This window comes from Schistocerca nitens, chromosome 10, assembly GCF_023898315.1.
Source record: "Schistocerca nitens isolate TAMUIC-IGC-003100 chromosome 10, iqSchNite1.1, whole genome shotgun sequence".
In the NCBI taxonomy this organism is placed as follows: domain Eukaryota; kingdom Metazoa; phylum Arthropoda; class Insecta; order Orthoptera; family Acrididae; genus Schistocerca; species Schistocerca nitens.
In genome coordinates, this window is record NC_064623.1 from 87,750,443 (window position 1) to 87,773,504 (window position 23,062).

Consider the following 23,062-nt stretch of genomic DNA (forward strand, 5'->3'; position numbering starts at 1 on the left):
GAAAGGTCGGTAAGAAATGCTGCCAAATGCGAGCCACTTGCTGTGAACCGCTCCCTACTTGCGGAAGGAATAACACTTACCGAAATCTTTTCACGAATCAAAACGGTTTGCAGCGAAGATGTTATAAACAGAATGTGTGTTTCAGTGGTAGAAGGAGCTAACTGAAGGCAGAACAAAGGTTCACGATGGATAGAGGAGGGGAAGACCTTCAAATTTCACTGACGAGTTGATGTAAAAAGTTGAGGGTACTGTTCTTGAAGACCGCCGATGAACAGTGGATGAGCCGGCGTCTGTGTCCGAGTGGTTCTAGGCGCTTCAGTCCGGAACCGCGCTGCTGCTACGGCCGCCAGTTCGTATCCTGCCTCGGGCATGGATGTGTGTGATGTCCTTAGGTTAGTTAGGTTTAAGTAGTTCTAAGTTCTAGGGGACTGATGACCTCAGATGTTAAATCCCATAGTGCTCAGAGCCATTTGAACCATTTTGAACAGTGGATGAAATTTCTGCGATCTTTCCACAACTCTCCACAACTCTCTTGTAGGAGACACTCACAGCAACGCTGGGATACCGGAAACCGTGCGCCAGATGGATCCCAAAACAGATGGCAGAGCAACACAGGAAAAATGGTGTCAGTTGCGCCTGCGAGCTTCTTGGCTGACTTCAACTGGAAGGTAAAGGATTTTCTGAACTCTGTTGTGACTGGAGAGTAACGTGGCTGGCTCATTACACGCCTCAGACAGAAAGTCAGCGGTCACAGTTGCATCACACCAATTCCTCATCTGCCAAAAATCTCAAAACCGCAAATTCTGGTAAAAACAATCCTCAGTGATTTGGGACCGAAAAGGCATAATTTTGGTGGAATTTATGCCTCAGGAAGAGACAATCGACGCACAACGATATCGTGAGGTCCCAAAAAACGCGAAAAGAGCGTTCAGGACAAAAGGGAAGTGGTAACAAGAGGCGCGTGCTTGCTGCACGATAACGTTCGTTCTCACACAACCAAGGTGCACTTGGACTCATCTGGCAGGGATGTTTTGAACCACCACCCTTATTCGCCTGACTGGCCGCCATCAGATTATCACGCTCTCACCTCCCTGAGGGCACACACTAGTGGAATTAATTTTCAACCTACGAGCAGGTGCAGGAGAGGTTCCGAAGTGGAGGAGAGGAATTCTTCGACGAGGGCGTAAAGAAAGTTGTGCCACGGCTCGTCACATGGATTGAAAGAGATGGCAATTATATGGAAAAATAGTCAACAAATCTGTCAACAATATCCTGTATTTCTTTTATTTTTTCAAATATATTTTTTCTATAAAAAGTATAAAAATCTAGTATACTTTCTTTCTGAAAGTGTCTCGTCCCTTGCAAAGCATGCAGAATGGTTTTATCGCGGTATGTGCTCCAAAGGAACTGACTTACTCTTACGGAATTTCTTCAGGTACGTGTGCCCTGTTACGACTGAGCGCTGTCAAATTCGTCTCGCAGTATCGTATCTTCCTTCTCATTTTCATCTACTTCCTCTTCCATTTCCATGATATTTTAACCAGTTTTAAATGGTAACTATACTAATTATGAATTTGAGTATTGCGCCATTTTGTCATATGACGGCTGGAAGCCGTGGTTTTCTTCATGTTTGTTATCTGCGATCCTTCCCATTAGTAGTCTGACGGCTTTTCTGTGGCGAGTATTGTTGTTTGATGTTTATTTTCGTCATGGAGCAGATGAGGACTGAGCAACGTACCCAAGTGATAAAAAGTCATTACAAAAACAGTGAAAGTCCCACGGCAATCGTTCGTGATCAGTGTGTGCACTCGGACGTAATGCTGTTCCAACCGAATCATCAGTTCGGCAATTGATCCGGAAGTTTGAGACCACGGGTTCTAAAATGGTTCAAATGGCTCCACTATGGGACTTAACTTCTGAGGTCATCAGTTCCCTAGAACTTAGAACTACTTAAGCCTAAATAACCTAAGGACATCACACACATCCATGCCCGAGGCAGGATTCGAACCTGCGACCCTAGTGGCCGTGCGGTTCCAGACTGTAGAGCCTGGAACCGCTCGGCCACTCCGGCCGGCCCACGGGTTCTGTTTCAAACGTTAAGGAAACAGGACCATCTCGTTCTGTTCGAACACAAGAAAACATTGATGTTGTGCGTGACAATGTGACTGTAAGCCCCAAAAAATCCTTTTGCCGACAACCTCAACAATTGATACGTCAAAGATTCGCCTCAGTTGCGAAAAGTTACTCATCTTTACCCAGGTTTCAGCTAATCTAGCCTTCTTCAGCTAGAGTAATCTAGACTGTTTCAGCTAATCTAGCCTTGTTCAGAAGTATAAAATAAACTAATACACGCCAGAATAACGCACGGTCAAATATAAAAAGCTGAACTACCGTGGTACCATGTCAAGCTACGTTCCTTAGCTGAGGAACAGCCCCGGCCCCACTTCGTGGAGAGCGGTCGGTTAGCCGCCGACGCTGCGTTGGAAGTACATGTTAAAAATTCTCAATAATTGACTTTATCACCAAGTTCACTGCATGAAATCATTTCAAAAGATCTGAAAATGTATGCATACAATATTCAACTTACACAAGAGTTGAAGCCTGTAGATCATGTAAATAGACATCGATTTGCTCAGGGCGTCTTGGCTCGACAAGAACTTCACAAAAAGAATAATTTTCTCAGATGAGTCGTACTTCCACCTCAGTGGGTACGTAAATAAGAAGAATTTCAAAAATTGGGGTAACGGAAATCCGCTAGTGACTGTGGAAGATGAGATGCATCCACAACGCACGGCAGTGTGGTGCGGATTCTGAGAAGAAGGACAGATCGGACTTTTTTGGAAATTATGAGCGAGCTGCCGTCACTGTGATAGGCGACCGTTACCGAAACATGCTTTCTGATTTGTTTTCCCTCTTATTAGTGAAAATGACGATTTATGGTTTAAACGAGATAGCATGACGTGTCACACATCCCATGAAACGATTGTTCTGCTGAATGAAAATACACTATGTGATCAAAAGTATCTGGACACCACCAAAAACATACGTTTTTCATATTAGGTGCATTGTGCAGCCACTTACTGCCAGGTACTCCATATCAGCGACCTCAGTAGTCATCAGACATCGTGGGGCGTTCCGCGGAACTCACGGACTTCGAACGTGGTCAGGTGATTGGGTGTCACTTGTGTCATACGTCTGTGCGCGAGATTTTCACACACCTAAACATCTCTAGGTCCAATGTTTCCGATGTGATAGTGAAGTGGAAACGTGAAGGGACACGTACAGCAGAAACGCGTACAGGCCGACAGCGTCTGTTACTCACAGAAACTGCGAACAGTTGAAGAGCGTCGTAATGTGCAATAGGCAGACATCTAGCCAGACCATCAGACAGGAATTCCAAACTGCATCAGGATCCACTGCAGGTACTGACAGTTAGGCGGGATCTTCGTACATCCATAGTTGAAATGGAGGACAGTGGGACGTCAGCTGGTATAAATTTATATTAAAAATGAAGAAATTCCTCCAGCTGTATTTAAGGTGTCGATTTTATTTTGGCAACTAGTTATAACGTTGTAACAACGTCATCTTCAGGCCCATACACTTGTTGACATCAACTGCGTGCGGCTGACACTAGAAGTCAGTGGTGAGATACGGACGTGCTCCGTGAGAACTAACTACCACATTCCTCACGGAGCACGTCCGTATCTCACCACTGACTTCTAGTGTCAGCCGCACGCAGTTGATGTCAACAAGTGTATGGGCCTGAAGATGACGTTACAACGTTAAAACTAGTTGCCAAAATAAAATCGACACCTTAAATACAGCTGGAGGAATTTCTTCAGCCGGCCGCGGTGGTCTCGCGGTTAAGGCGCTCAGTCCGGAACCGCGCGACTGCTACGGTCGCAGGTTCGAATCCTGCCTCGGGCATGGCTGTGTGTGATGTCCTTAGGTTAGTTAGGTTTAAGTAGTTCTAAGTTCTAGGGGACTGATGACCTCAGATGTTAAGTCCCATAGTGCTCAGAGCCATTTGAACCATTTTTGAATTTCTTCATTTTTAATATAAAGTTAGGTGAGAGGTGAGAAAACTTGGATTTCGTGGTCGAGCGGCTGCTCATAAGCCACGCATCACGCATGTAAATGCCAAAAGACGCCTAGCTTGGTGCAAGGAGCGTAAACATTGGACGATTGAACAGTGGAAAAACGTTGTGTGGAATGACGAAACGCGGTACACAATTTAGCAATCCTATGGCACGGTGTGGGTTTGGCGAATGCCCGGTGAACGTCATGTGAGAGTGTGTGTAGTGCCAACAGCAAAATTCGGAGGTGGCGGTGTTATGGAGTGGTCGTGTTTTTCGTGGCACTACCACAGCACAACCCTACATTGAGATGTTTTAAGCACCCTCTTGTTTCCTACTGTAGAATACAATTCGGGGATGGCGACTGCATCTTTCAACACGATCGAGCACCTGTTCATAATTCACGGCCTTTGGCGGTGTGGTTACACGAACGATTTGAAGTGGAATTATCATATAAAATTAATTTTTGGTAAGGCGGGTGCCAGGTTGAGATTCATTGGGAGAGTCCTTAGAAAATGTAGTCCATCAGCAAAGGAGCTGGCTTACAAAACACTCGTTCGAACTATACTTGAGTATTGCTCATCAGTGTTGGATCCCTACCAGGTCGGGTTGACGGAGGAGATAGAGAAGATCCAAAGAAGAGCGGCGCGTTTCGTCACAGGGTTATTAGGTAAGCGTGATAGCGTTACGGAGATGTTTAGCAAACTCAAGTGGCAGACTCTGCAAGAAAGGCGCTCTGCATCGCGGTGAAGCTTGCTGTCCAGGTTTCGAGAGGGTGCGTTTCTGGATGAGGTATCGAATATATTGCTTCCCCCTACTTATACCTCCTGAGGAGATCACGAATGTAAAATTAGAGAGATTCGAGCGCGCGCGGAGGCTTTCCGGTAGTCGTTCTTCCCGCGAACCATACGGGACTGGAACAGGAGAGGGAAGTAATGACAGTGCCCTCCGCCACACACCGTTGGGTGGCTTGCGGAGTATAAATGTAGATGTAGATGTAGATGTAGACAATAACATCCCTGTAATGGACTGGCCTGCACAGAGTCCTGACCTGAATCCTATAGATCACCTGTGAGATGTTTTAGAACGCCGACTTCGTGCCAGGCCTCACCGGTCTACATCGATATCTCTCGTCAGTGCAGCACTGCGTGAAGATGGGCTGTTATTCCCCAAGAAACCTTCCAGCACCTGATAGAACGTATGCCTGCGAGAATGGAAGCTGTCATGAAGGCTAAGGGTGGACCAACGCCATATTGAATTCCATCATTACCGATGGAAGGCACGTCGAGCCTGCAAGACAATTTGAGCTAGGTGTCCGGATACTTTCGATCACATAGTGTAAACGGGAGAGGTTACTTAAAGTGTTTGGAAAAAAAGCACGCACTACATTTTGAATAAATTTTGCAAGTTCTATAGCAGTCCCTACTCCCTGCACGCTCTGCAGAGTTGCCAGACACAGTACCTCACTGATGGCTCTAAGGCCTGTCCCACTCACCAGTCCTCGAGTCGCTGGCTGCGGCAGCGGGAGCACGTGCCCAGGTGGAACACCTCGTCGCAGCCGATGTGGATGTAGCGAGAGTGCGGGTGTAGCTCCAGCACCTGAGAAACATACCAGTGGAAAAATGAAACAGTTAAGTCCCAAAACGTCGCACGGCGCCTACAAACATTTGACGTTCCCAAAAATTTTGGGAACGTCACGATTTATGATATCGCACTACCTTATGTACAGTCGTGGACAAAACGAGCGAGACCCTCGCCTTTTCGTTATGCTGATCCGCGCAGCTTTAAATTCTGCTACGCAGGATAACAGGGAAGGAGACGAAGTGCTACCAACATACTATGCACAGGCGTGAAATTGACAAACCATCCGAACTTTGTTTTCAATCATGTGTATGACTATATTAATGCTGATTAATGTGTTAAGGGGGGGGGGGGGGTAGGACGTCAAACGGGACGACTTGGAGCATTAGGGGCACCACAGGACATTTTAATTTCAACTGTCTATACTTTTACAAATAAATTCAAAAACTTTGTAAGCATGACCAGGAAGGATTCAGAATTCACACTCATAGCAGTGGAAGTTCGAAAACATAACGAAGTAATTTTTTTTTTACGTGTGAAATTTCATCATTTTTTTCACTTACTAATGGCAGTATTTGTTGCTATAGGTACACTTTTCTTCATAAGTAAGAGAGATGGTTCGATGAATTTTGTACAGCATACAAACCATACTTAAAGGTGTATGAAACTCTAGAATTTTCCAAATATACTAAAAACTGTGATAAAAATTGAGGTAATGAACTACAAAATTTGTGTTTTTTTCTAAACATGAAGTTTAAAATACAACAGATCATTCGCTTCTTCATAAATTAAATAAATTCTAGAGTTTCATACACCTGTAAGTATGGTATGTATGCTGTGCAAAATTCATCGAAGAATCTCTCTAACTGATGAAGAAAAGTGTACCTATAGCAACAAATGCAGCCATTAGTAAGTGAAAAAATGATGAAATTTCACATGTAAAAAAATTATTTTGTTATGTTTTCAAACTTCCACTGCAATGAGTGTGAATCCTGAATCCTTCCTGGTGATGCTGACAAAGTTTTATGAATTTATTTGTAAAAGTATAGACACTGGAAAGTAAAATGTCCTGTGATGCCTCTCCTGCTCCAAGTCGGCCCGTTTGTCGTCCTACCCCCCTTAAACACAACACGTAAATATAAGATACTAACTGTACTAATAAAAATGAATTTCAGCATATCGAGATAACATAACTGTTTTAGTAAGACAAAGTACCCCAGAGCGTTACGAATTAGCAAAACGGGTTTTAAGGGCGGGGTAGACAGATAGACGATCAAGAAAGTGAGTCTAGTAGGGTTCCATTTTTACCGGATTAGGTGACGAAATCCTAACAACGAAAATAGCTACGTCAGTTACTGAAGATGAGGGCCGCATAAATAATTCCCCCTACTCTTTATTCAAATGTTCTAGTTACAGTCGATACATCAGGATATTACTCATAGCTATGTTGTCGATCCAAATCACGTTTACAGGAATGCAAATAAAATCCATTTGCCTATACACTTGGTAATTCAGATCCCAGTATTAATGCCACCGCGTTTTAGAAGTGCGAGTGTTCCCATTGCTAGGTAGCTTGCCGGCCGCGGTGGCCGTGCGGTTCTGGCGCTGCAGTCCGGAACCGCGGGGCTGCTACGGTCGCAGGTTCGAATCCTGCCTCGGGCATGGGTGTGTGTGATGTTCTTAGGTTAGTTAGGTTTAAGTAGTTCTCAGTTCTAGGGGACTTATGACCTAAGATGTTGAGTCCCATAGTGCTCAGAGCCATTTTTTTTTTTTTTTTTGCTAGGTCGCTTAAGAAACACTTCGGCTAATAATTGTTTTCTGGCTGTGGCGAGTCTAATGGAGAATTCGAAACATTGTAGAATACGTTTGGCAGCTATGTAGCCGTTTATTTCCTGGGATGGTGGAGAATTATCCTACTAAATTTACTCGCTAATAACAGTATTTCGTTATTTCGATATACATCCCGAATAATTGACACATAAGCGGTGACATAAAGGTTTTTGCGTCCAGAAAGCTCTATGCAACAGATACTGCAGATCATTTTGCCACTTTCATTGCGAAATTGCCGGCTTATACAAGTCTGGAGGGCTGTTTGCCTGGGTTGTGTGCTTGCGTAGCGAAAGGTATTTTCTACTGGTTTGTTTTCGGTTCTAATCTCGATGGAGGCAGATAGACTAGCAGTAAAAAAATTTTAAGAAATTCTCGCGCCCCAAATACGTTATTCTGTACCGGCGCCCAGTGGATGTAAATATGAAGCTCTTGTAGAATTTCATACTTCTTACTGATTACTTTTTCCGCTTCTGTCAATAATTGAATTGACTTACGTGTGGCACTGAATGATTTTTAACTGAATTTCGTTATGAATCTTCACGCATTGCTAAATTTGCACACTTTCATCGTAGGTCAGCAACGGTAATCCAGTCTGATCGTTGACACAGACCGTTTCGCAACCGAATACGCATAATATTTTGCTAATTCGTAACGATCTGAGGTACTTTGTCTTACTAAAACAGTTGTGTTATCTCTATAAGCTGAAATTCATTTTTATTAGTACAGTTCATACTAATTAGCTTTTCTTCTTTCATTTATATCTTATATTTACGTATTGTCTTTAACACACTAATCAGCATTAATATAGTCATACACATGATTGAAAACAGTCTGACAAAGTTCAGATAGTTTGTCAATTTCAAGCCTTTGCATAGTGTGTTGGCAGCACTTCGTCACCTTGCCTGTTATGCTGTGTAGCAGACTTTAAAGCTGTGCGGATCAGCATAACGAAAAGGCGAGGGTCTCACTTGTTTTGTCCACGACTGTACATGTGCTGCCAGGTGTGAAAATTATCTAACTGTCAGTTTAATAAGTCACAGTTGCAAAATAATAATACCAGTCCTTTACAGAAGAATGGGAAAACTGGTAAAAGCTGACCTCGAGGAAGATCGGTTTGGATTCCGGAGAAACGTGGGAACACGTGAGGCAAAACTGACTCTACGACTTCTCATAGAAGATTGTTTAAGGAAAGATAAACGCACGCTTATAGCATTTGTAGATTACAGAAAGCTTTTCACAACGTTGACTGGAATACTCTCTTTCAGATTTTAAAGGTGGCAGGGGTAAAATACAAGAAGAGAAAGGCTATCTACAATTTATACAAAAACCAAATGGCAGTTATAAGAATCGTGAGGCACGAAAGGGAAGCAGTGGTTGAGAAGGGAGTGAGACAGAATGGTAGCCTATTCCCGACGTTATCCAATCTCTAAATTGAGGAAGTGGTAAAGAAAACAAAAGAAAATTTTGGTTTAGGAATTAAAATCCAGGGAGAAGAAATAAAAACCTTGAGGTTTGCCGATAACATTGAAATTCTATGAGGGACAGCAAAGGGCTTGGAAGAGCAGCTGAACGCAATTGACAGTGTCTTGAGAGGAGGATATAAGATAAACACCAACAAAAGCAAAACGAGGTTATTGGAATGTGGTCGAATTAAATCAGGTGATGCTGAGGGAAATAGATTAGGGAACGAGACACTTAAAGGAGTAGATGAGTTTTGCTATTTGGGAAGCAAAATAACTGGTGATGGTTGAAGCAGAGAGGATATAACATGTAAACTGGTGATGGCCAGGAAAGCGTTTCTTAAGAAAAGAAATGTATTTACATCGAGTATAGATTTAAGTGTCAGGAAGTCCTTCCTGAAAGTATTTGTATGGAGTGTAGCCCAGTATGGTTCAACTGGCCCTGAGCACTATGGGACTTAACTACTGAGGTCATAAGTCCCCTAGAACTTAGAACTACTTAAACTTAACTAACCTAAGGACATCACACACATCCATGCCCGAGGCAGGATTCGAACGTGCAACCGTGACGGTCGCACAGTTGCAGACTGAAGCGCCTAGAACCGCTCGGCCACAGAGTCTAGTATGGAAGTGAAACATGGACGATTAACAGTTTTGACAAGAACAGAATGGAAGCTTTTGAAATGTGGTGCTGATGATTACATGGGTTGATCACGTAACTAATGAGAAGGTACTGAACAGAATTGGATAGAAGAAGAATTTGTGGCACAACTCGACTAGAAGAAGGGATCGGTTGGTAGGACACATTCTGAGGCATCAAGGGATCACGATTTTAGTAATGGACGGAAGCATGGAGGGTAAAAATCATAGAGGGAGATCAAGAGGTGAATACAGTAACGAGATTCACAGGGATGTAGGTTGCAGTAGTTATTCGGAGATGAAGAAGCTTGCACAGGATAGAGTAGCATGGAGAGCTGCATCAAACCAGTCTTTGGACTGATTATACCAACAACAACATCTTCTCTACAAGAGAGGTATTCAATAAGTAAGTGCAACACTTTTTTTCTCTGAAAACAGGTTTTTTAGTGAGGTTTCCAATAAACCGCATTATTCACCACTCTCTTGACTACGGAACCCTATTTTTCAACATAACCGCCCTTTACTGCAACGGCCTTGGGCTACTTTACTAGCGGGGTCTGTATACTTGCGTGGTACCACTCCAATGTTCGATGTCGGAGCCAACATCTTGCTGCATCAATGACCTCCACATCATCCATTTACTGCTTCCTTCATTGGGTCAAACAGATGGAAGTCGGAAGGTGCGAGATCCGGGCTGTAGGCTCAAAGAGGAGGAACAGTCCGATTAAGTTTTGTGAGCTCCTCTCGGGAGCATAGGCTTGGGTGCGGCCTTGCGTTGCCATGGAGAAGTAGAAGTTCGTTTGTACTTTTGGTGCGGCGGACACGCTGAAGTCGTTTCCTCAGTTGGCTGAGGGTAGCACAATACAATTTGGAGTTGATCTTAGCAACACCAAGGAGGGGGGAGGAGGAGGAGGTGGAGATTAGTGTTAAACAGCCGGTCGACAAAGAGTCCCAGAAGTCCGTCGCCTTGACTGTACGTCTGAGGGTGCGGCTTCGAACGTTTTCTTCGGAGGAGATGTGATGTGGAGCCACTCCATGGATTTCTGTTTTGTTTGCGGTTTCCTCGACTGTAACGAGCTTCGACACAAAATTATCACGATCAGCCTCGAAATGCTCAGGTATGTCTGCGACAGTGGATGCTATGCCAACACCACATTGAGTTGCAGCATTACCGACGGAGGGCGCCACGAACTTGTAAGTCATTTTCAGCCGGGTGTCCGGATACTTTTGATCAGATAGTGTATCTGGGTAAGACGAGGTTTGACAATCTTCCTAGCATGTGACACGTGTAAAATGGCATCAGGCAGAAAATTGATGAAATTCGGTGTGAGAGTGATAGCCTTAGCCCACCTTACACAGCTCACATGAGCTCTGACGTTTCTTTTCCGCATGTGTTGACACCTAGCTGTTCGTAGCGTCGGCCAACCCCAGGTTGAAGCCGCAAGGCGCCACGCTTTTGCACAGCTACAGAGGAAGACTGTAGGCACCTTTCTACATCTACATCCATACTCCGCAAGCCACCTGACGGTGTTTGGCGGAGAGTACTTTGAGTACCTCTATCGGTTCTCCCTTCTATTCCAGTCTCGTATTGTTTCTTGGAAAGAAGGATTGTTTGTATGCATCTGTGTGGGCTCTAATCTCTCTGATTTTATCCTCATGTTCTCTTCGCGAGATATACGTAGGAGGAAGCAATATACTGCTTGACTCTTCGTTGAAGGTATTTTCTCGAAACTTCAAGAAAAGCCCGTACCGAGCTACTGAGCGTGTCTCTTGCAGAGTCTTCCACTGGAGTTTATCTATCATCTCCGTAACGCTTTCGCGGTTACTAAATGATCCTGTAACGAAGCGCTGCTCCCCGTTGGATCTTCACTATCTCTTCTATCAACCCTGTCTGGTACGGATCCCACACTGGTGAGCAGTATTCAAGCAGTGGGCGAACAGGTATACTGTAACCTACTTCATTTGTTTTCGGATTGCATTTCCTTAGGATTATTCCAATGAATCTCAGTCATCCGCTTTACCGACGATCAACTTTGTATGATCATTCCATTTTAAATCATTCCTGATACCTACTCCGAGATAATTCACAGAATTAACTGCTTCCAGTTGCTGACCTGCTATATTGTTGCTAAATGATAAAGGATCTTTCTTTCTATGTATTCGCAGCGCATTACACTTGTCTACATTGAGATTCAAATGCCACTCCCTGCACCATGCGTCAATTCGTTGCAGATCCTCTTGCATATCCGTACAATTTTCCATTGTTACAACCTCTCGATATACCACAGCTTCATCTGTGAAAAACCTCAGTGAACTTCCGATGTTATCCACAATGTCATTTATGTATATTGTGAATAGCAACAATAGCAACGGTCCTACGACACTCCCCTGCGGCACACCTGAAATCAGTCTTACTTCGGAAGACTTCTCTCCATTGAGAATGACATGCTGCCTTCTGTTATCTAGGGACTCTTCATTCCAATCGCACAATTGGTGTGATAGTCCATATGCTCTTACTTTGTTCATTAAACGACTGTGGGGAACTGTATTGAACACCTTGTGGAAGTCAAGAAACACGGTATCTACCTGGGAACCCGTGTCTATGGCCCTCTGACTCTCGTGGACGAATAGCGCGAGCTGGGTTTCACAGGATCGTCTTTTTCGAAACCCATGCTGATTCCTACAGAGTAGATTTCTAGTCTCCGGAAAAGTCATTATACTCGAACATAATACGTGTTCCAAAATTCTACAACTGGGCCAGATTTCAAACATCTGCGGGCAATGAGAGATAATAGGGGTTTCGGGAAAGTGCCACTTTAATTATGCTGAACAGCGCAATTCAACAAATAACCGAACGAACGTCGTACAGTTTTTCTCTAGCGTCTAGATTGCCGGCTGTGCTTCTAAGCTGGAATTTTGAGTTTGCAGCGGGGTGGTTTCCTGTGTTATTCCACGTGGTAGCCGATCACAACTATGTGCTGAACTATTAATTGTTTCCATTGAATTTTCTCTCTCTGTCTCCCTCTCTCTCAAGGTGGAGAAAAACTGTGTCACGAAATTTTAACACTGGATAGCTGATGCCAGTAGGAACCAAAATTACTGATGTTGTGTAGGTCGACAACGCACCATTTTTAAACTATGGAAACTTGGCGCCAGGCGCTCCGATTGGCCGCGGGATTGCACTGTTGCCGGATGCTCTGGACAGCGCACGGCCGCGAATGCTCTGCCTGCCGGAGGTCGCGGTGTATCCAAGGCTGCCCGCACGCTCGGTGGGAGCGCTCCAGCCTTCCACTCTGGGGGCGAATCCGCGGACTCCCGACACATCCATTCTAGTTTCATGATAAGAAACCCGTCAACAGCTGTTAGTTCGCGCACAGAAAGTCTTTTACAAATTATGTCGGGCCTGAAAGGGGCCTTTTTTGCAGCTAGGACAAAGTTAAAGCAGTTGCGAGAACTGGCGACCCTCTGACGCGACACAAGCTTGGTAACGTCGAACGGTGTTTTGTCGAACTCTTTTAAAGATACCTGGCACAGCCCCGATGTGAATGGTGGCATGTTGAATGCGATCCATTAATTCTTCTTCCTTTCTAGGTGTTCGCATCCAGGTGGGTGAACTAGAACCTTGAAGAATACATACAGAAAAAGTCCAGTGGCGTGACGTCTGATGATCGCGGAGGCCATGTCCTACGAGTACCTCTGCCAATTACCCGGCCGTCGAAGAGTTCATTTCAATATCCGAGCACAGCACGACTGTTACCTGTGGCCTTCCCATCATGCTGCAGGCACATGCGTAGCCGTATGTCCTGGGGAGCATCTTCCAGCAGGTCGGGTAGAGTCTCTTGCAAAAAGTGAAGGTAATTTGTCCCGGTAAGTCGAAGAGGTAGACGGACCGGCTGAATCAGATGACCACCCACAATGCCTGCCGAAACGTTGTGCGAAAATCGTTCCTGGTGTCCATGGACGTACGTGATGTGAGGATTTCCCCTTGGCCAGTAATGAACGTTTCAAGTATTCTAAGGGCCATCCAGGTGCACTCGTCGGTAAACAATACAATGGCGGGGATGTCGGGATCTCGTTCAACACGTCGCAGAAACCGCCGGCCAAACCCTACGATTTAGGCCTTGGACAGTGTGGAAATTAAATGGATGATGGCCGTCATCCCTCAAAACCTCGCAGAGTAACCTATGAGTGGCCCCCATGTCGTGTCCAGCCGCTCGAGTAATTCCAGAATGAGATTTTCACTCTGCAGCGGAGTGTGCGCTGATATGAAACTGCAACGTTCGCAGGAGAGCTTCTGTAAAGTTTGGAAGGTAGGAGACGAGATACTGGCAGAAGTAAAGCTGTGAATACCGGGCGTGAGTCGTGCTTCGCTAGCTCAGATGGTAGAGCACTCGCCCGCGAAAGGCAAAGGTCCCGAGTTCGAGTCTCGGTCGGGCACACAGTTTTAATCTGCCAGGAAGTTTCGCTCGAGTAATTGTTGTAGATGCTTCCTCGAAGCGCTCGAGAAAAGTCTCTTCAAATGCAGCATCCAGTCGTGTTCGAGGTCTTCCAGCCTCACCACAATATTCCGCTAACGAGCCTGTTTCCCCAAGTCCATGGTGAATTGCTGTAAACGTTTGCGGGTGTGGTTGGCGTCTTGCTGGATACCGTTCCTCATACAACCGTCGAGCTTCGTGTGCATTACCGTCGTCTAGTCCATAAACAAAAACCATATCCCGTTGTTCTTCAAACAAATACTGTGACGCCATGCTTACTATATGAATAAATAGCAGGTGACGCGAGTGTGCTCTGAAGCAAAGCTTACGAGTGAATGCCTCTGACGTGAGGTGGAGACAAACACCAAGACCTATTTGACACGTGTGCGTATCACGTTGTGGCAGTGAGGAGGCAAGTGAATCGACACCCATAGCGCTGCCTGTCAACCGACGAACGGCAACAGGGCAATCCGACGACCAATAGGAGCGCGTGGTGCCAAACTTCCGTAATTTAAAAACGGTGCGTTGTCGACCTACACAACATTAGTAATTTTGGTCCCTACTGACATCAGCTATCCATGGTTAAAATTTCGTAACACAATTTTTCTCCACCGTGTCCAAGACCTAAATACGTATTATGGTGGACAATCAACACAGGCTAGGATTTGGCCGGTAGTTTTTACGACGTGTTGCACGAGATCCCGACTTCCCCGCCATTGTGTCGCTTACCGACGACTGAACCGTCCATCGGGTTGGTCTTTATAACACTCGAAACGTGTGTGTGTGTGTGGGAGGGGGTTAGCGCATTGTGTGTATTTTTATATTTTACGTCTTTTGAATTTTGGGTACTACACGTTTCTACATCTATATGATTACTCTGCAGTTCAAAATTAAGTGCTTAGCGGAGGGTTCATCGAAGCACGTTTAAGCTACTTGTCTACCATTCCACCGGGATGGCCGAGTGGTTCTAGGCGCTACAGTCTGGAAACGCGCGACCGCTACTGTCGCAGGTTCGAATCCTGCCTCGGGCATGTATGTGTGTGATGTCGTTAGGTTAGTTAGGTTTAAGTAGTTCTAAGTCTAGGGGACTGATGACCTCAGCAGTTAAGTTTCATAGTGCTCAGAGACATTTTCTACCGTTCCACTCTCCAACAGCGTGCAGGAGAAACGAACATTTAAATCTTTCCGTGAGAGCTCTGATTTCTCTTATTTTATTACGATGATCATTCCTCCCTGTATAGGTGGGCGCCAAAAAGTATTTTTACTCTCCGAGGAGAAAGTTGGTGGCTGAAATATCATGAGAAGATGCTGTCGCGGCGATAAACGCCCTTGTTTTAATGACTGCCACTCCAATTCACGTGCCATATCCGTGGCACTCTCTCCATTACTTCGCGATAATACAAAACGAGATGCCCTTCTTCGAACTTTTTCGATGTCCTTCATCAGCTCTATCAGATGTAGATACCATATTGCACGGCAGATTTCTGGAAAAGGACGGACAAGCATAGGGTAAGCAGTCTCTTTAGCAGACTTCTTGCATTTTCTACAGGTTCTGCCAATACATCGTATTCTCTGGCTTGCTTTCCCCACAACATTATCTATGTCATCTTTCCAATTTAAGTTATTCGTAACTCCAATTCCGAAATATTTACCTGCGTTTATAGGCTTTACATTTGTGTGATTTATGGTGTAACCTAACGGATTAGTTGCAGTACTCATGTGGGTGACTGCACAGTTTTCGTTATTTAGAGTCAGTTGCCACTTTTCGCACCTTACACATATCTTGTCTGAACCATTTTGTAGCCGCGTGGAGTAGTCGCACGGTCTGAGGCGCCTTGACAGGGTTTGCGGGGCTATCCCCGTCGGAGGTTCGAGTCCTCTCTCTCGGGCACGTGTGTCTGTGTGTTGTCCTTAGAGTAGGGTTAGTTAAGTTTGATTAAGTAGTGTGTAAACCTAGGGACCGATGACCTCAGCAGTTTAGTCCCATAGGATCTTACCACAAATTTACATATTTTCCGTTTTGCAATTTTGGAAGCCGACCTCTGTGGCCGAGCGGATCTAGGCGCTTCAGTCTGGAACCGCGCGACTGCTACGGTCGCAGGTTCGAATCCTGCCTCGGGCATTGATGTGTGTGATGTCCTTAGGTTAGTTAGGTTTAAGTAGTTCTAAGTTCTAGGGGACTGATGACCTCAGAAGTCAGGTCCCATAGTGCTCAGAGGCATTTGCGTGCTTATGGAATATCGTCTCAGTTATGTGACTGGATTTGTGATTTCCTGTCACAGAGATCACAGTTCGTACTAATTCACGGAAAGTCATCGAGTAAAACAGAAGTGATTTCAGTCGTTCCCAATGGTAGTGTCATAGGCCTTTTGCTGTTCCTTATCTATATGAACGATTTGGGAGACAATCTGAGCAGCCGTCTTCGGTTGTTTGCAGATGACGCTGTCGTTTATCGACTAATAAAGTCATCAGAAGATCAAAACAAGCTGCGAAACGATTTAGAAAAAGTATCTGAATGGTGCGAAAAGTGGCAGTGGACCCTGAATAACGAAAAGAGTGAGGTCATCCACACGAGTTCCAAGAGGAACTCGTTAAACTTCCGTTACACAATAAATCAGTCTAATCTAAAAGCAATAAATTCAACTAAATACCTAGGTATTACAATTATGAACAACTTAAATAGGAACGAACACACAGAAAATGTTGTGGGGAAGGCTAACCAAACACTGCGTTTTATTGGCAGGACACTTAGAAAATGTAACAGACCTACTAAGGAGACTGCCTACACTACGCTTGTCCGTCCTCTTTTACAATACTGTTGCGCGGTGTGGGATCCTTACCAGATAGGACTGACGCAGTACATCGAAAGTGTTCAAAGAAAGGCAGCACGTTTTGCATTATCGCGAAATACGGGAGAGGGTGTCACAGAAATGACACAGGATTTGGGCTGGATATCATTAAAAGAAAGGCGTTATTCGTTGCGACGGAATCTTCTCACGAAATTCCAATCACCAACTTTGTCCTCCGAATGCGAAAATATTTTGTTGACACCGACCTACGTAGGGAGGAACGATCACCACGATAAAATAAGAGAAATCAGAGCTCGTACGGAAAGATATAGGTGTTCATTCTTTTCGCGCGCTATACGAGATTAGAGTAATAGAGAATTGTGAAGGTGGTTCGATGAACCCTCTGCCAGGCACTTAAGTGTGATTTGCACAGATGTAGATGTAGATCTAGATGTAGATAGCCTGTCACTCGGCTTAGCTCGGTCCTTCTCGGAAACACCCGAAACAACGCGATGTTTCATAGAGTATGGCGGTGCGGTATTTTTCGGCACAGCTCTCTGAATTCGGCAGAACTGAGCTGTCAGCGCAGTGTACCCTTCGCTATTTGTTCCTGGTATGAAGGACTTTCACAGGTCCAGTGGCTGTTTGCACAAAAAGAGGCAGTCTAGCGATCTATCGTCACAAGACTTTAAAATCAGTGGAAATTACAGAAGAGAGGGATGAGAATTCTCAGTTCCCATAGCAGCAGATGCTGCATATTTGCTATGAAACGTCTTTACAAGACCATGCAGAAGGAATTTAAAGATTTACTCGACAATGGAAGAACAAACAATTACAGCGATCGGCACACTGCATTCATTGTTCTGTACATAAAAAAATACTTTGCGCTAATTCCATTGTCAGCTGGAGCCGTTTTCAATGGAACTGAACGAAGAGTAAGGAATTCTTCGTGTACTACAGCAAAGTACGTTGGTTAAGCCTGCCGGAGTGGCCGTGCGGTTCTAGGCGCTACAGTCTGGAGCCGAGCGACCGCTACGGTTGCAGGTTCGAATCCTGCCTCGGGCACGGATGTGTGTGATGTCCTTAGGTTAGTTAAGATTACGTAGTTCTAAGTCTAGTGGACTGATGACCTCAGATTTGAAGTCCCATAGTGCTCAGCGCCATTTGAACCGCTTTACGTTGGTTAAGTCAAGAGGCATGCCTAGGACGATTTCTCGTTTTTAATCTAGCTAACGTTGAATTTATGAAGAAAAAAGGAGTGCATCAACGAGAATTACAACATCCAAAATGGGTTGGAGACATCGCATATTAAGTGGGCTTGAATGTACTCTGTCCATACTAAGACAGCGACAGCGCAAGGTAACTTCTTTCTGATTTTATGGGGATGCATTTAAAAGGAAAATCGCATAGAGAATGGACACATTCTGACAAAGACAGTCCACTTCCCTAAGCTCAATGCTGTTGCAGAAAATGCGAGGTTCGAAGAACACATTGTGACCTTAAAAGAATTACAAGGATAGTTTTCTAAAGATTTTGAGGACAGTGTCAATCTTACATCTGTATTCGAGACCATTTGCCGTTGCAGTTGAAAGCGCCCTTGTGCATTTGCCGATGTAACTGATTGATCTGTACGGTAATTCCAGTTTTTTGACAAATCTTTTTCGGTCAAAACTGCAAAGTACGTCTACATTGCGGTCGTCAGGTAGAGTTGCCACGTCTCCATAATGAGATTGCAGAAATGCTACAATATTTCTATCGACATATTTGTGTCAAAGAGCTTTTTTCGATTGTGAAACTAAATAAGACGACGATTACGTCGGAATTTGAGTGTTAAAATCTGTGAAACTGCATGCATATGGCGACAGTATGTATTAGATAAAAATTTTATTATGCCTTCAGTGTATTTAAATAAACTCAAAACTCCTTTTCTTTGTGACCTATGTTGTTGATAAATGCGCAATATAAAGCCGCATCATATGCGTTGCATTCGCAGTTTCCCCTCTTCCCCCAGCTCACACTCTGGAAGAGTGGCGTGGTGGTGGGGGAAACGTGAAGCGAGGCTGACCGCTTTGGCACTCTTGCCCGGGCACTGGCCGCAAGCCGAAATCTAGGCTGCCCCTGCTGTAGTGCCTACAGTATACACTACGGAAAAAAGTGCGGGGTTGAAGTGTAGGTGCTCACCTGGCGTATCATCTCGCTGATGAAGGGCATGGTCTGTGGGTGCGAGGGGCAGATGGCGTCTGGGTGGGCCCTCTCCTCTCGCAGATGCGCCCACTGGCGTTGTTTGAGCGCCATCTCCAGGTGGCCAAACGTTTGCACCAGCGGCACCACGTACATGCCCAGCCGCTCAGACATCTCCACCAGGTCCCTCACCTGCCGTCACAGGAAAGACATCCAAACGTGTGTAGGCAGTACTGGGTGTTTCTGAGTAAGGGGTTTCCTCAGGCTTCAGTGTTGGGTCCTTAGTTTAATTAGGCAATGTGAAGACATTAATTATTTACAATAACGATGTACGCTGAAACAATTAAAATTTGAACAACCACTGGTTTTCTGATCTAGGGCTCCTGCTTACTAGACATATGTGTTGTCCATTACATCAAAATGGCAATCCAGCTACGACAAATGCTCGGAATATCCTGGTACAAATTTCAATTTATTACTTTCAACATACAAGCGTGCCCAACGTCATATTCTTAAAACACATTTGAAACTGAAAAATTTATTACTGCAGACGAGAAATTGAGTGAGAGATTTTGAAGGTTAATTTTTGGAGGAGCCTATACACAAATACAGGGTGTCTCATGACGAATGGTCAATATTCCGTAATACGGCAGGTACGATCATTTGAGGTAAAAACCTCCATACGGACATACGTATGTCCTATTCAGAATGGTTTACGAGATAGACTACATCATTTTAGCTTACATTGTTATTTATTTTCTGTATTATTCGTTGCATTGTCAGGTTAACCCTTTTACACTCGCAGGACAGTTAGTGAACATTACTATATGTGTTCTACAAATGTTAACTGACAAGTACATAGTTTGAACACATTAACCTCTAAGCATTATCGCAGAAATCACATGAAGGCTGCAGTTCACAATGAAAGTTCAAATATCCCACTGTCAACTTCAGTGCATTTGTGCACTCTTGGGAGAAAGTGCTGTGTTGCTTGTCTGAGTGTCTCTGCGCGTTCCCTAATGAGGCCAGCAGTGTGCATGATGTGACCAAGTAGTTCATTTCCCATATTTACCTTTCATTGGTGCACCTCAGACTTCATCCATCCCTGTAAACAAAAATCTGTTTGTATACGGTCTGGCAATCTTGACAGCCAGTTAACTGTGCTACCACGACCAATCCATCAGTTATGATACGTACGGTTGAGATGGTCCCTCACACCTCTGGTCCCTCATGCTGGAAGTACACTGCAGTCCCCATGGCCAAAACAACGTTCTCAAAGAGCTGGTGTGGACTAGAATAAAATGTTGAAGAGTTTTGGCGAGTAAGACGTGTGTCCCTATCCCAAAAACAAATGTACATCAAATGTGTTTTATCTCATGTACCATTCTGAATAGGCCATACGTCGAGCTGAAGTTTTCCATTTCAAGTGAGCATTCATGTCACATCTCTGAATGTTTACCATTCCTCCTGGGACACACTGTATTTACGAAACATAGACTTAACATAACTTAGGAGAAATAGGCCAGAATCTCGTAGAAGAAGTTCAAGTTATTCCCCTTCTAAACTCGCATCAGTATTTTCAAGGCTCTCTGATACAGGGTAGCACCTCAGCAGTGAGTAAATGGGTTTCATTGTGTCTGTATCTCAGGTGTAGGTGCTATTTTAATCATAATACCGTCTTGAGGTACATGGAGTCTCACCTTCATGAACAATAATGATTAACCCCATTTCACTCATTAGTGAGAGCCTCGGGAATACTGGTGCAAATTCAGAAGGTGGGTAGAAATGGGCTGAGGCATGAACTGGAATTTGTATCAGGGATAGAGATTTACTAGTTTAATCCGTGCGTCTCTGGTAATTGGAGTGCTACTGTGGTAGCACGGATAGTGCACCTTCCTACCAAGGAGAAGACCTACGGTCGAATTCTAATCGCGATAAAAATTTTAATTCATTACTTCAGAGTACGTCATTATCGTGGATAGAGGTGAGTCTCCATACGTTTCAGAAAGATCAACTGTATACGAGTAACACATCAGCTATTGTTAAAGTGCAAACTACAGCACATCTCACACTTACCGAACCGCAGTGTAACAGTAGAGGTGTTGAGTTCACGCTTGTTGTGGCCGATGAACATTTATGGGTAAGGGGTTTCCTCAGGCACCAATATAAGACTCTTATTTTAATGGGCATGGGTAATTGGTTAGTAATAATTTGACAGTTTCACCACATAACTCACCTACCAACACACGGTCATGGAATGGATGAATGCATGTGTGTTGAGTCTGACGAACACTTATGAATATTAGACCCTTGGCCATGGATTCGAAAGCTGGTCAGTCGTCGGATTTTTACCTGTCATGTGTCACTTGATTTGTTACTGTGAAAATGGACGAGTTGCACTCTGGTTGGGAGTCGACAATAAACTGTACTTCCCCCCATAATGGCTGCCTGAGGGATGCACCTGCAGTAGGGCCGTGCCTAGTAAAGCCCTGTGGTGATCGAACCAGCCTTCAGTTTGAGGACAGCTTTACCTTATACAGAGTGTTTAGAAATTTCCGTCGAAAACTTCTAGGACTTGTAAGGCGGAGTGTATTTTGTATAAGAACACATGTCCACAAACGTCATCCAACGACGCTACAGACCGTCAAAGTGATAGACCGCCGACGCCTATAAATGTCTGTATACACAAGGTGATACCGTGATGATGTTACAGGCTTTCTGGGATGATGGAGACGGATAAAGGTATGAATTAGATGTAAGGGTCCTGGTTCGGAAGCGAACGAGTCGACAGTTACAAGCGAAAATAATTCTGATACCTCTGGCAGTGGAGTACATGTACTGGTACTGTTGTTACTGAGAAAGCAGGGTAGACAACTATCAGAGGTGGCAGAATGGACCACAACAAGGAAAAGATGTCCAGTAATAATGAACTCTAAACTGCGTAACTCAGGAACTATGAGCACTTGTTCATCTTCACTAATGTGAAACACATCTCCTCTGTTGAAGGTGTTCGTTTTAGAACCCATGTTTACTACATTGTTTCTTATTTTGGCCTAGGCTACCACCTCTGGAAGTTGCAAACCCCGCTTTCTTAGCAACAACAATACCAGTACATGTACTCCACTGCCAGATGTATCAGAATGATTTTCGCTTGTAGCTTTCGGCTCGTTCGTTTCCGAACCACGGACCCTTACATCAAATTCATACATTTCTCCATCTCCATCATCCTTGAAAGTTTGTAACGCCGTCACGAGGAACCAGCGCCTATAACTTTGTCTCTCTATAGCGTCGTTGGATGACGTTTCCAAACATGGGTTCCTATTGAAAACATTATGTACTCACTCCCCTCTACAAGTCCTAGAAGTTTGTAACGGGAATTTCCTAACACCCTGCACATTTATGACTGAGAAGAACCTGACCCCTTGTCACCAACTACCTTCCTCTACATTCCTTCTTCTCCTCGTTTCTTGTCACCATTTTCTATTATTCATGTCGAAACGAGCCAATTTCTTTCTATTGGTATGTCAAATGAACGATGGACCTTGCCGCTGGTGGGGAGGCTTGCGTGCCTCAGCGACGCAAATAGCCGTACCGTAGGTGCAACCACAACGGAGGGGTATCTGTTGAGAGGCCAGACAAACGTGTGCTTCCTGAAGAGGGGCAGCAGCCTTTCCAGTAGTTGCAGGGGCAACAGTCTGGATGATTGACTGATCTGGCCTTGTAACATTAACCAAAACGGCCTTGCTGTGCTGGTACTGCGAACGGCTGAAAGCAAGGGGAAACTACGGTCGTAATTTTTCCCGAGGGCATGCAGCTTTACTGTATGGTTACATGATGATGGCGTCCTCTTGGGTAAAATATTCCGGAGGTAAAATAGTCCCCCATTCGGATCTCCGGGCGGGGACTAATCAAGAGTACGTCGTTATCAGGAGAAAGAAAACCGGCGTTCTACGGAACGGAGCGTGGAATGTCAGATCCCTTAATCGGGCAGGTAGGTTAGAAAATTTAAAAAGGGCAATGGATAGGTTAAA

At 44.6% G+C, this 23,062-nt stretch overlaps 1 protein-coding gene across 1 annotated transcript in view; it reads right to left on the reverse strand.

The window, feature by feature from the left end:
* The window catches only part of LOC126209902 (hexosaminidase D-like), a 121,664-nt gene that overhangs the window by 78,372 nt on the left and 20,230 nt on the right, over nucleotides 1-23,062 (reverse strand). Inside the window, exons 3-4 of the mRNA XM_049939024.1 lie at nucleotides 19,032-19,223; nucleotides 5,572-5,675 (exon numbers count right to left, since the gene is read on the reverse strand). Of these exons, the coding sequence (XP_049794981.1) occupies nucleotides 5,572-5,675; nucleotides 19,032-19,223 (296 nt within the window). The remainder of the gene's footprint in view (nucleotides 1-5,571; nucleotides 5,676-19,031; nucleotides 19,224-23,062) is intronic.